Source organism: Etheostoma spectabile, chromosome 4 (assembly GCF_008692095.1).
Source record: "Etheostoma spectabile isolate EspeVRDwgs_2016 chromosome 4, UIUC_Espe_1.0, whole genome shotgun sequence".
NCBI lineage: Eukaryota > Metazoa > Chordata > Actinopteri > Perciformes > Percidae > Etheostoma > Etheostoma spectabile.
The window spans coordinates 11778243-11792687 of record NC_045736.1 but is presented as its reverse complement, the minus strand read 5'-3'; the positions used below and the strand labels follow the sequence as shown (position 1 = coordinate 11792687).

Below are 14445 nucleotides of genomic sequence, written 5' to 3'. Positions count from 1 at the left end.
CTTCTTCTGCTGTTCCTCCAGGTTGTCAGGAGATAGCAGACGAGTTTCGCTCTCAGGAGATTGATGGACAGGCCTTGCTACTGTTAAAGGAGGACCACCTCATGAGCACCATGAACATTAAACTGGGACCCGCACTCAAAATCTTCGCACGCATCAACTTGCTCAAAGATTCTTAGCAGTACAGTGTGTGTGTGTGTGTGTGTGTGTGTGTGTGTGTGTGTGTGTGTGTGTTGTGTGTGTGTGTGTGTGTGTGTGTGTGTGTGTGTGTGTGTGTGTGTGTGTGTGTGTGACAAAGAAGAGCAGTGTAAAACTAAATGATAACAGACTGACTGCACTATGACCTCGCCTTCTTTCTACTACTGAACTGGTTCCTTTAAATCTTACTTTAGCTTGCTCTCATATTCAATTGCATCTGCTCAATAACATGCAACTCTGTCATTTGCAGGACTGATGGTTACGTTGGATGGCATATTAGAGTTGAGGCACGGGCAAAATACACCCAGCAAGTTAAAAGATCGCCTAACTAGCCCAAAGAGCATCATTGCTTTCCCTGACCTGAACCATGTAATGTTGTGTACCTATTTTACATAATACGATCAGATCATAATGAAATCAAAACAATACAATATCAACAATAATGCTTATTAATACCAGGTGTTGATTGCAAAGGTCTTTATTAAATGGCATTGTCTAGAAACACACCTATAACACAGTAGCAGGTGTAAATGGAGTCTTGGATTTTGCTGGGAGGGAAAATTGGAGAAGTTCTACGGAAAAATGGAGAAGAAAGTTGAAAGAACAATTTGTGCTAAAGTGCACTACCTGCTCAGTTGTGCCGGGGTTGGGTCATACTGCAACTGAGTACTGACTGAATTAAGGCATTGAGGCAAATGAGATTGATGTCTAAATTTATTATTATTATATTATTAGAGATGTCTTTGTACAGCTTTGTCAGTGTGTGAATGGAAGAGAGACATTTTTCTTTGTATGTATGACTGGGAACAGAGGATGGCATTCATTAATTTTCTAATTTTTAATTAAGTAGAGGTTCCTTATGCCTTTTCTCACAAAACTCACCGCTCTCGAATACAAAAGCTTGAATGCAGAGAAATCATTTACGCTGTTCTTTTGTGACATCAATTCCACTTTCATGAATATCTCGCCAGTTTTTCTCCTGTAGATTTAAACTGCATACAAATGATTTTTCACCACTTTTTCAAAAATGATTTTCTAAATAGGATATTGATTTCTTGTTTCAGTTTCATAGGAGGACAGTAAGTTTTCTGAGGAACAATTTGGGAGTGCTGCTCTCCACAGCCCGGCTTATGGCACTTATTTTCATTTTGTTTTAATGTTAGGAGACACTCCACCTTAAGGGAAACTGGCATTTGTGCAGCAATGCTAACACATTTATATGTACATAGCAGCTAAAGTGAGAAGAAAATTCTAAGTGTGAAGCTGGTGATTTTTAAGTTATCCTTGTTATTTTAAAACAGAAAGGTAATGTTCAATATTTTGAAATATGCAAATGTATAAATAACAGCTTTTGTTTGTCCTAACAAAATATGTTCAAAACTATTTGTTTGCGGCTCTGATGGAAGGTCGACCTTTACAGGATAAGGCTTTGTGAAATGCTTGTATTTATCAAAACAGTTTGTTACACAACCTTTTACAATTATAAATAATTTGCAATACAGTTCTGTCTTAGGTCATTTTGTTTGTGTCTGTGTGAAAGGAAATGCCAACTTCCGCCCATTGCCTTCTTAAAGGCATTACTCGTTTCTGGTTTGTAAGAAAACAATCCAAAAGCTAATTTTGTTTACAATTATATAAAAGAGAGCAAAGCAGCAAATGGGTCTAGTGACTAACAACTTCCTGTTTCGTGGCGTGAGATGAATATTCGACCCCTTGTCAAGCCCGTGCCAATCAACGTCGACGACCGCTCAAAAGCTTAGCTTAGCGACGTCTATAGGAGTAATTAGTTTTGTACTGAGCTACTATGAAGTCAATCGGGTTGCTGTATGAGTACACTAAAGTACGTTTGCAAATTGTCAAAAATGCCCTGTACATTTAAAATTAGTTTGCATTTATGGTGTCGCTCCAAGAGTCATTTTTTTTTGTAAATCTGGACATATGTCTACCAAATTCCATACATCTTTGAAATGTATTGAATCCTTTTATTATACCCATGCATGAGATCCATAAAATATAAAAGCTTTTATCGGTTCTGCTTGATCTAAAACAGGGGGCACACAACCCTATGTTAAATATCCCATAGAGGCAGGCAGATTTTTAGACTTTGCATCCTGATAAAGTTCCCTTGGCCTTTGGAATTACAATAACCCCCCATCATCACATACCCTAAGATCATCTGTCAATGCAGATCAAAGCAGCCATTAAGCTAACTGAAATAAAACAACGCCAGTCTCTAGGTATGGTGAAGGCTATGTGATGATGTGGGGGTTAATTTAAAGGTTATTTTAATTCCAAAGGCCGAGGGAACTTTATCAGAATGCATAATATCCTGGATCCAGGAAATAACTGGCCTTTAAAAATAGAATTTCTGCCTGCCTCTATGGGAATTTGACATAGGGGAGTGTATACTTATGCCCCTGTATTTTAAGGAAGAACATTTATTTATTTACAATATATTAATTCACAAAGAAAATTGGTGTCCTTAAAAGGTTGGATTTTCCTTTTAAATGAAGGCGTTAAGATTATTTTTCTTTTATTTTTTATCAAATTTAGCATGGGTGTGTAAACATTCACAAGCCACTGTATCTATTTCTCTCGTTCCATATCCCGGAAATAGTGGACTATATTCATTGCCTTCTCGAAGTTCCTGTTTTATAGGACATTTCCAGCTGTTCACACACAATTGTCGCATTATACAATGACCCATTTATACAAACACAACGACCGCTTTCCCTTTTGTTTCCATTGAACTAAAATGGAAGTAAAAACAAGGGATAGAGGTACGATGAGCTTTCTTTTAAACGCCGTGATCTGCGCTGTTTGTCTGTTGGTGCATACACTACTGACACACCCACTGTTTTGATTTGAGTTCAGACTAGACCAAATGAAGCCGTCATCTTTTTCTGTATTCAGTATAGTAATACATACAAGTTAACTATTTAATACAATCATACCATCATTTTGTATCACAATACAATCGCACATACAGGTTTAGATAATGTGCCAAACCAATAACAATAGCTGCCATGTTTTAACTCCCCCTTTATCGTGATTTAGAATGGATTAGCCCAGGTTCAAAATTGACCAAAATGGGTTTACGTTGACGATGTGTCAAAATAATACACACCCATTGTTGCTGTGTCGTAGTTAATGTTAACAAGCTAGCTAGTTTGTTTGTTTGTTTAACGTTTCAGTCGGTACATTTTCATCTTTTTAAGTATTAATAAATTCACCGAAATACCAACAACAGGTAAAAAAAGTTTAACTTTAAACTTTTTATTTTTAATTAAAGAGGTTAACGTTATGACCATTAATAATATCGTTACTTGTTTTGTCAGTGGTGGAAAGTGAACGTTACATGTAATTAACCTAGCGTTAAGTACATAGACTGAATATTAACGGTCTATGCCTCAGTAGCTAACTGTGAAGTTAGTACGACCTTGAGGTACTATTACTTTAGCGTTACTTGGCTAGCATTTAGCAAGTATTTTTAACAACTTCTGGTCCACTAACGAGATAAAGGAGGCCAATAGTGTACTTTTTACTAACGTTACTTTTATTTCCATTTACAGTTTTTACATATTCAGAATAATACTATAACATTTAATACATTCTGATGTATTATTTATAGATAAGACATTGATCTTTTGGGGGAAATTCACAAGCTAGCTACAGGACCAGCATGGTAACGTTTACTGTTATAACATATTTACAGTTAGCCCCAGCTTTCCATCTACACATGAATGCGTCAATAATTAACTACTATGCAATGATGGAATGTACATTATTCATGCTTTAGCCATTCTGCATAATGCGTATACTTTTACCATTTACATGTTGATGTACAATTTTCATAGAGCGTCAGCTAACGATTATTTTCACTGTCGATTAATCTTTCGATTATTTCCTCGATGAATTGTCTGGTCCAAATGTCCAAAAATGGAAGTCCATATGGACTTCCATTTTTGGACATTTGTTTCCCAAAGCCCAAGTTGACGCCCTCAGATGTTTTCTTTGGTCCACAAGTCAAAGTTATTCAGTTTGATGTGACAGGAGGACTGAAGAAACTAGGACAATATTTATATTTAAGACAAAATGTTCTTCTTTTTTTCTTTTAAATAAAAACTTGACTTAAACCGATTAATCTCTTATAAGAATAGTTGGTGATTAATTTGATAGTTCAAATTCTCTAAAGCTTTACAATTTTAAATGCATTACTTTTCACAGAGCACCCTGTGATATTATTTTTACATGAGTAAAAAGATCTGAGCACTTCTTCTATCACTTTTTTTCCGATTGTAAAATAACATTTAAACTGCCATGATGGCAACGTTTGTTGAGTTCTGTTAATGTAGATGTTGTAAATACTTATTCTGTAAGTGGAGTAATCTATTAATCTAAATAATTTCAACTCCTAATATTTTTATTTAACAAACTATGGCCAGTTTCACCCAACTCTAGTGAGTTTATTAGTCACCGAGTGATTTAAATGTCTAGGCTGTCGCTGAAATGCCAAATCAAAGAGACGAGGCCGCTGATGATTCCCCCACTGACCTTCCCTGTCTGGAAAAACTGGACTCTCCCACAGGTATGAAGCTTTATTATGACAGTTATTGTTTTCAGGCACGTTCAGGGACCATTAGTAATTGAATTATTACCACCACGGCTGTTTTAATTATCTGTGTGTGTGTGTGTGTGTGTGTGTGTGTGTGTGTGTGTGTCCTATCCGTGGTGTCAGGGAGCCCACCCACCGTCTCATTATCCAGTCGGATGGAGTTGGAAAATTGTGTTTCCAACCTGAACCTTGCGCATGAGATAGTGCTGAACAAAGACTTCTGCTTCAGACCCAGGAGCCCTCCTACAGACAGGCAAGAAAAAAACAAGATTCAAAAATGAATTGAGAGTTTAGTCCCTCTTTTTCTCCCTTTTTATTTGAACCGTTTTTCCCTTTTGTAGCCTGGAAGGCAGAGTGACGGAGATGGTTCACCGGGCGTTTTGGGATATTCTTCGAGAGCAGCTGAACAACGATGCTCCAAATTACAGCCATGCTGTCATTCTTCTGCAGGAAGTCAAGACTGTAAGTGTGTGTGTGGCATCAAATCAGAGGCATTAGTGGCAGAGGAGTGTGTTCTAGTGAGACCTCTGAGCCCAGTCTTTCTCATATGCTTTGAAGATCAAAACCAGTGAATACAGTATGGACAGATGGCGCAGGAAATGGCCAACCCTGCAACCTTATTAGAGCTATCTGCTATTCACAGGAAATAAATGTAACAAAGAATTGAATAAGTATTAAAATCTAGAAATGAAACATTTTTATGACAGATTAATCTATTATTAATAGTGATATACAGCATAAAAAAGAACAGAATATCTATATTGCAAAAAAAGTGTTACGGTACATTCAACTGTTTTAAGTTATTAGCATTCACTTTATTAAGGTAATCGTTTGCAAAGAAAGTGAAGAAGCATTTCCCCCAAAATGTCAAAGGTAGATGAGAAGATTTATGCCACTCTCATCATAGTGTGCGGTAAATATGAAGCTACCGCCAGCAGCTGGTTAGCTTAGCTTAGCATGAAGAATAGAAACTGGGATGAGTGTTTCCCAAAAATGTCAAACTAATCCTATCGATAAAAGTACTTTAAAGAATTGCAATCCAGCAACAATATGTACTGAGCGGGACATTTTGCAGATGAAGAATAAACTTTTCTGAGCTCTCATCTAATAGCGACACTATTTTTTGACACTTATAAGTGTGCCTCAAACTAAGCAAAAGCTCAGAGGGGACCAGGCCTTTGCGGTGTCAGCTCCAAAATTGTGGAATGATCTGCCTCTGCACGTTAAATAGGCCTCTTCTTTGTCTGTTTTTAAATCCCGCCTTAAAACCCACCTTTTCTCCGTGACCTTTGACACCTGGTAAGAGGTCGACTTCATTTACTGCATTTATTTAGTTTGTTTTGATTGCGCAGGTAATTTGTCATTAGAAATGATTCTGATAAATGAATGTATGTGTATATATATATATATATGTGTGTGTGTGTGTGTACAAAAATGTATCGGCCATTATAAATACAGATACCGATAGTTTGGAAAATGCCTAATATCAGCTGATAATATCGTCCTGCCGATAAATCGGTCGGCTCTAATGTACACTACACTGAAGGCCGCCTCGTATTTTAATTTTAGATCCTTCAGTCCCTGCTGCTTCCTGCTCACGTCAGACTGAGGTCTCAGCTGGACGAGGTGCTGGACATGGAGCTGATTCAGCAGGAGGTCGATCATGGAGCCCTGGATCTCCACAGACTGGCGGGATACATCATCAGCACCATGGCATCTTTATGTGCACCTGTGCGAGACCCAGCGGTCAGGGCACTGAGGGACCTCAGGGACCCTGTGGAGCTCCTGAGGTGAGGGACAGGTTAACATCACCGTTACAGACAAAGCTTGTGTCTACTATGGTATGAATAAATAAACCCAGTTTATTTGACCCATATTAACACATGTCCAGGGTCTGTAGCCAACTTTACTGCTATACATATCCCAGCTAAACCACATTATTGCAATGGATCTTAAGTACAGTAAATACTCTCTACCTGCTTAATAGATTTAAAGTTTATTGAAGGTGCTCTGTATAAAGTTTACGGACATCTTGTGTACATTACATCTACTCTTATTTGGCGTCACTAGAGCAAAGCAGGTTATATATAGTTTTGTCAGTGTGCCTGTTACTTTAATGCAGCCCTATGACAAAGTAACCATCAGTTTCTCTGAAAGATAATTAAGCAGCAATGTTTGACAAACCCAGAAAATAGATTTACTATATCAGTTTGCACCACTAAAACTGAAAAAAGAAAAGAAAAAAGTCTAGCACTGTCTTTGTTAGTAATGTTGTCTAAAACCTTTTCTTTTTAGTCGTTATGGATTTTTATATTCTAGTCTTGGTTTTTTTTTCTTCTTTTTGGTAGAAGTGCTGCATAAGTATAGTGTGCTTGCTTCCATTTGTAATTTCTCCTCCCAAAAGTGGTTTAACCCAAAACTAATTCCCCTGGCCTTCCCTTAGAGAGATCTTCCATGTTTTGGGCCTGATGAAGACCGACATGGTTAACTTCACCATCCAGAGCCTGAGGCCTCACCTGGTGCAGCAGGCCGTGCAGTACGAGAGGGCCAAGTTCCAGCAGATCCTGGACAAGCAGCCGGGTGAGGAAGGGTGTTTGAATCTCTAACCTGACTGCTGCAGTGTGAGTGATAGATGATAAAGGTGACTTTGCGACTGTGAAATGTATGGTCCTTGGATATTTCACTTTTCAATTAAACAGATTTTTGACCCTTGTCTCTCAATAGTACCATTTGGCCATTTTTCAGCTTCCCATAGATTAAGTGGAGAGCTGGACTGCTAATCAGTGACCTCTGGCTGTTCTGGCTCAGCCATTCTGTCTAAGTACAGCTGGCTAATCAGAGTTTTTCTGTTCAATGAATGTGGAAGGATAGGATAGTATTCTATATATTTTCTATGCATACTAACGCTATTTTCGTTTTCATAGCAGAAGGTGTTTTTTTCAAAAGGTAATTTCCTCATCTTGGTGCAACTGTGCTGTAAACCTAATATAACTGGTTTTATTATGCATACTCCCAAACATACACTTAAACCCAAACTACATTCTTTTGAAGAAAACAGAACATCCGAGTCTGTACCACTCAAAACACTCTTCTTATTCAGTGTCACTGCAGTAGATCTTAATCACATGCAAATGATGTCTATGTCATGTATATTTGGACTGTTTTTCTTCAGCTTCTCTGGACGAAACCACCGCTTGGCTTCAGGCAGCAGCGTCTGAAGAGGCGGCGGCCGCCACAGCTCGGTCTGACTCTCCCAGTCCTGACAGCCCCACCGCTGTCCTCAACCGGGCCTACATGAGTCTGCTACACTGGGACGTGCACAGCCAGAAATATCCCGAGGTCAGCTGCAGCCCGCAAAAAAATGACATCACACTACACTTTGGCTTTCATTCGAGTGATATTTTATTGATAATAAGGAAATGTTGATTCTCCCCACACACTCCTCCTCACCCTGCTGATGTGAAAGCATGTGACAAGACATTAGTGCTTGTGCGGCACCTTTCCAGTCTGATTTAATGACACAGCCCTGTCAGATGAACTCATGCACTCCTTCATAAACATCACTCATTTCAAATGTCTTCATCTGAACTGATTTTAAAGCTGTGGTAGTAGGGCTGCACAATTAATCAAATTTGAATCACGATTTTGGCTTCCCACGATGAAATTTGCGTGATCGAGCGATATTTAAAATGCGTCATTCTGTTCATTGTATCAAAGTTTTTTTTTTTTTTTTTGCAAAGCCAATCTAGCGCTCCGTAAACCACTGTCTGATCACGTGCCTCCATGAGCCAATCCGAGTTGTTCCCTGTTGTTCGGCGCACCTTAGTTTCTAGATGTTGACAGTCACAGAGGACTAGGGCTGCACGATTATGGCCAAAATGATAATCGCGATTATTTTGATCAAAATTTTGATCGCGATTATTCTCACGATTATTTGTAGATTTTAACCAAAACAAATTTTATTGTCACATAGGCTGTTTATAACTGCGAGAGGGAGTGTGATGGACGCGACTCACAGAGACACAAGATCATTATGAACGGGTCCAGCACGGGTCGAACGGCGGACACACACGTCGTGTGTATGAAACGTCTTTATCATTACAGCGCTGCATTTTTATGAACTATTATATTCTGGCCATGGGTCACATCTCTGGTCCAGGTCCAGGTCCAGGTCCAGCAGCCCCGTCTCACACGCTGTTACTCTAACAACTGAAGTTAGTTGCATTCAATAACTTCTTCTGTGTTCTTCGCCGTGGCGGCCGCGATGCAGAGTTACCACGAAACACTGTACAAATACAGGCATACCCATCATACTACAATATACAGTGTGTTAAAAAAAATTAAACTGTAGACAATATCAGAAGTGTGGACCGGGCCGCTGTGTGCGGGGCGCGGAGAGAGGAGAAGAAGCGTAGAAAGATCCCACACAGGCACGGCTTTACAGATGAAATGGGTCATGTAACGCAAAATTAAACCATATCCATATAAACAGCATTGTAGCGGATGCGAGGACATTAGCACCGGTGCGTCCTAGAGAGCTAACAGCTAACAGACGCTAACTAGCACCGACTAGCACTGCTCATTGCTGTTGTCGGAAAAACAAGAGATGGGACAAAGTGTTGCGTTCACTGGCAAACTGGTAAACCTTGAAACTGACTTATTACCGACAGCTATCTGTTGAGATTTCCTCACGCTACTCTGTCCTCTAGGACTGTCTAAATCTAGAAACTTAGCTGCGCGGTGCAGTGAACTACTCTGACTGGCTCATGAGCAGACGGCTTTACGGAGCGGGAGATTGGCTTTGCAAAAAACCTGGAGCGTTCTATGAAATGACGCTTTATAAAAAATAATCGCTCGATCACGCAAATTTGATCGTGGAAAGTCCAAATCGTGATCGCGATTAAAATTCGATTAATTGTGCAGCCCTACAGAGGACAGAGTAACGTGAGGACAATTCCACAACCGATAGAGGCCGATCATACGGCTATAAACGATCTTAACAAAGAAAACAAAATGTCTATCGCATTCCAACAACACTTAGCAAACTTAACACTTTTCTGTTTTTTTGACTTTGAACCAAACTGTAGAAACTCACCAAACAATACCTACAAACTGTAAATTCACGGATTGTCAATGACACCAATACTACGAGCAACTGAGTTCAGTAGGGAGCAAAGCAAATTGGGTGAGTTGCTCCTGCATTTCACACGCAAATGCGCTTCTGGTGGTGGGACAGCTCACCTGTTCAATTGTTTGGATGTGAATCCTATTTGTTCTACTTGGCGAGTCCACACAGTGCAACTGTTAAATTCTTACTTGCACGGCAGCCCCAAAAACCTCGAAGGGCAGTCAGGTGGTCACAGAAAAGGATTGTAAAAAATAAACACACAATGCATACATTTATATAACTAACGGATTTTTAACTACTTACCAGTTGCTGTCAGGTAGGACAGTCTTTGGCATTTTAATCACTGTCATGTATATTTTAAATCACCCATGACACTATAGGTTACTGTTTAATATTAAGTCTTTTAGTCCACAGACTTTGGGCGAGCCTGTATGATCCCACATCTAAATGCTACTTTAATCTATGTAAACAGTCCCAGAATGAAATTCATTATGCTGAGCCTGTGGCTGATAAGAGCCACAGGCTCAGCAACATATTCATATTCATTCATTCAGTATTCATTGAACCTACCTAAAGCGGTAGCCCTTCTTCCATGCTCTCACGTCATGCATCAACTACCATGTAGAGCCTCAAACGTTTCACAGTTACATCATGTACCTTGATGCGCATATTTGTGCATTAGCAGGAATTTAGCACAATGTGGATGCAAAAGCAGTTATAATTAGCCTATGTGACCATAAAATTTCTTTTGGTTAAAATCAACAAATAATCCTGATAATTATTCGTAATTATCATTTTGGCCATAATCGTGCAGCCCTATGTGGTAGGCATTTTATTTTTGGCGTCATTGGGCAAAAATCCCATAATAATCTTTCAGCATGTTGTAAATCGAGTGGTCTGAGAGAGAACTCGACTTCACTGCAGCTCCCCCTGGGCTCTGTTTGGAGGCTTTTTACTAAATCTAGCCTGTGAGGGGAGACTTAGGTCAATCTAATGTAATTTTATAGAGAGAGAGAGAGAGAGAGAGCGCTTTCCTATTGGCTGTTCTGCCCATGCGACAGAGAGGGTAGAGCTGCAGGGAGAGAAGGAAGTCTCACTCTCCTTTAAATTCTGACGTCTTTGCATTCTACCCCACTGCAGCTTTAACACTATTACTTATATAAAAGGTAGATAGTGTTAGCCTACAATAACACTTTCCTTCAAACACACTTGTATTTGTATAACCATCACTTTTTAGGTTTAACTAGTTAAACTCTTGTTTTCATATTATAATATTTCATATGTGTCTTTAATCAAAATGTAATTTCTATTTTATTCCAATAGAAATACTCTACACTCTGTCCTCTAACCTCCTGGCAAATGCAATAGTTGCCCCTCGGGTCCAGTTACCCCTGGTTGTGTATATCACTAGATTATCACAATATCCAGTTTAACGTTGTGTATCCAATCCCAGCATGTTGTCATCTAGATGTAGCTGTGGGTTTTCTTCGGAAAGGCCCATTTAAGATGCAAATTCCCTGTGATTAACCGTTTTGACACGTGACCCTGACCTCCACACACAGACTGTGCTGATGGACCGAGCCCGCCTGGACGCTCTGGGCCAGCGGCTCCAGATGCTGGTCCTGGAAGCATCGGTGCTGCTCCTGACCAATGCTCAGTGTGGCGGCGCCGTTTTCTCCCTGCAGGGCTTTGTAGGTAAACTCAGGCAGTCCGTCACTGTCCTGCTGGAGGGCAGTCACACCAGGTAAGAGGAGGATTTGGCGATGCATGTACTGCCTGTCATGGGGAACAGGTATTGTATGAGAAGGAAACCAATCGAGGTGACAGGAGACAACTAGCTTGTCAGAACGGATCCAGCTAACCTCATTCTTTCTGTTCAAGAGAAGTCATGATTAGTGGATAAATGTAGAACAGCGGCCTGTGATATTCAAGGCTGGCTCACACTCCAGGCTGCAATAAAACGTTAGCACAGGCTACATCTCCCTCAATCACCTTTATTAAAATGAAATTTTATTTAATCTAAACCTGAGAGACCTAGATGTTATTAAAGACCCTTATTATTATTTATCGACTGCCGTGATCTCTGGTCTCTTTGCTCAACACTCCTTATAAATGGAAACATTCATAGGCCTGTGACCTGACACACATCTAATGAGTCCTGCTTGAGATCTGTCTAATGCTGGTTTCTGGTGCTGCAGGGAAGCTGACCTGAAGGGGGCACTGCTGGGGGTCGGGGAGACAGTGCTGCAGCTGGTGACCCAAGCTGTGAGCGGCCACGAAGGAGCAACGCTGCCTCAGGAGAAGCAGGATCTGCTGAAAGGACAAATATCTGAGCTGTGGAAGCACAACAATCCTGTCCGCACACTCATAGGTCAGCTGGGCAAATGAGGCCTGATTCAAAGATTAATTGAAGCAGAAATCGTGGGGGTGGTTTATAAAATGAAGGCTGATGAAAACAACCCCTTCAGAGCTATGAGAATTATATTTTGACAAAGAGATTCGTAGAGTAGTCCCGTCTTAGTCGATTAGTTGACTAATCTGTGGTTTTGGTAATAGTCAACTAAGATTTCTTTAGTTGATAAGCCATTTTTTATGCTTATTCATGCTTAATTACTCATTTCCATAAAACTCATGAGCACATTTCTGGTGAACACGAGATTTAAAGTGGGGCTTTTGCAGGATTAATTGTGTAGAAACTCAGTTTTACCGATGGTAAATTACCAAAATTTATATTGTGCTTTTCTAGTCTTAACCACCTCTCAAAGCGCACAGCTCTGTCGATTAAATCAACTAATCGATTAGTTGACAAAATCATGTAAGTGTTAGTTAAATAAGAATTTCTTTAGTCGAGGACAGCCCTAGAGATTTCAGCATAGTAGATGCATCATTTTCACTCGATAGGGGAAACATGCCTCACAACTAACGTTTAGCAGCAAATCTTTCCATTTAAGGAGCTGGAACCAGAGGATTAATTACTCAAATAATGAATTGATCATCAAAATGGAAAAACAGGATAATGCGACGTATGGTAGTATACTTTAATCTGTAGGAGAGAACATGCGCTTTAACGTCATGTAGTCTGGGCAATCACATGTCCACGTGGATGTTTTTAAACTTGGATGTGTGCTGCTGCAGAGAGCCGACTTCTTTCCCTCTCTCTCCCTCTCTCTCCCTCACCCCCCTCTCTGGACCAAACAGGAGAAAGGGTACAGAGCTTCCTCCAGGCAATGCTGCAGGGCGGCCCCGCTAAAAGGAGTCCAGAGCTGCCCACTCCCCTCAGGCTGGTGAGCGCTGAGCTAGCAGAGCTGGGCACCGCCTTTGGGCAAATCGTCCACTTCAACCGGACGGTCTTTGGTCCCTTCTACGCACCCATCCTCAGGAAACTGCTGTTCCCACCAGGAGAGGCCGAGACCGGGGAGGACTCGCGCCAGGCTGAGGGCGAGCCGGACAACCTCCGGTGACTTTAACATAAGATGCCATTTGCGATTGAATGTGTCGCAACAGAGTGTAAATACTGGGAGCGGGAATGTTTTAAGGGAAAGCATTGATAGTTACAGAAAAAAAAAAAAAAAAATGTATTATCGTTATTATATTTTTTTTCAGGTGTTTAAACAAAAACATCTAACTCAAAGCATGAGGCAAGTACTGAATTATTACTGCGTTGGTGTATCTTAGACACATATTTGAGTGCACAAACATTAGGAAAACTAACAGACTGTGTAAAACCAAATGAGTAGTAGTTCTCACCGGGACAAGAACAGCAAACAGTTTGTAGTGTGGTAATGAAAGGAGTCAGAACAAGAGATTGATTGAGGTTCTGAAATGTTTCGAGAAGCTCAGTTGCCTGGAAAAACTATTTGGTTTTGGTTTTCAGTTTCTTATTTTTTTTTCATTTATCTCATGGTGAACACCCTCAGGAAAAACATTAAGTACCAAAGATTATGCTAGATAGTTTGTAAATAATACTAAAGTTTTAAGATGTAGCTGGTTTCTATTATTAAGTTGACATTTCTTTTTGTTGCACAGACAGTGTGCACCCTTGCACCCTTTTCTGAATCAATTATATATATATATATATATTTTTTTTTTGCACCTTTGATTATAAACCAAAACTATACTTAATGTTTCCCCTACAGCTGCTGGTCTTAGTGGGAGGTGGTGTACCAAAAAGGTGCTTATTTGTCAAAAAATATCAAATGTATTCATTTTCTATTTTGTTTCAGCAACCTCAATGAACTCAACTAAACAATTAAAAATACATGTATCACTGTTTACCTCAATGACTTTTAAAGGTGCCCTGCCACACGTATTTCATTACTTTGCTACTTTGTAATAATGTGGGAAGTTCTACCAAGGACAAAATGCCTTGGTTACCTTGTTCCAAGCCATTCTAGTGAGGTGTAGAAAGCCTGCAGGAAGACTCAGCTTGATTTGTGCCAGTTCTCAATGAGCTATATTCAATATTCAATGAGCTAAGCTGTTTGACTCTGATTGGCTAACAGCTAGC

General features: G+C 39.9%; 2 protein-coding genes across 6 annotated transcripts in view; both read left to right on the top strand.

Moving 5' to 3' along the window:
- Positions 1-1696, top strand: part of phc2b (polyhomeotic homolog 2b (Drosophila)) — a 36419-nt gene extending 34723 nt beyond the window's left edge. For all 5 annotated transcript variants that reach the window (XM_032513837.1, XM_032513836.1, XM_032513835.1 and 2 more), the window contains exon 15: positions 22-1696. In XM_032513837.1, the coding sequence (XP_032369728.1) occupies positions 22-176 (155 nt within the window). In that variant the 3' untranslated portion in view covers positions 177-1696. The remainder of the gene's footprint in view (positions 1-21) is intronic.
- A 1577-nt stretch (positions 1697-3273) lies between these two features.
- On the top strand, positions 3274-14148 carry LOC116687254 (T-complex protein 11-like protein 2). The gene is made up of 10 exons (XM_032512461.1): positions 3274-3445; positions 4693-4783; positions 4934-5063; positions 5152-5272; positions 6380-6600; positions 7254-7390; positions 7983-8149; positions 11501-11682; positions 12137-12309; positions 13137-14148. Exons 2-10 carry the CDS (start codon positions 4705-4707, stop codon positions 13397-13399), a joined length of 1473 nt encoding a protein of 490 aa, XP_032368352.1. The 5' UTR covers positions 3274-3445; positions 4693-4704; the 3' UTR covers positions 13400-14148.
- The last annotated feature ends 297 nt before the right edge of the window (positions 14149-14445 follow it).

Coding starts and splice junctions, on each gene's coding strand:
- LOC116687254 (XM_032512461.1), top strand. CDS start 4,705: ATGCCAAATCAAAGAGACGAGGCCGCTGATGATTCCCCCACTGACCTT. Junction 8,150..11,500: donor ACAGCCAGAAATATCCCGAG/GTCAGCTGCAGC, acceptor CTCCACACACAG/ACTGTGCTGATGGACCGAGC. Junction 12,310..13,136: donor TCCTGTCCGCACACTCATAG/GTCAGCTGGGCA, acceptor TGGACCAAACAG/GAGAAAGGGTACAGAGCTTC.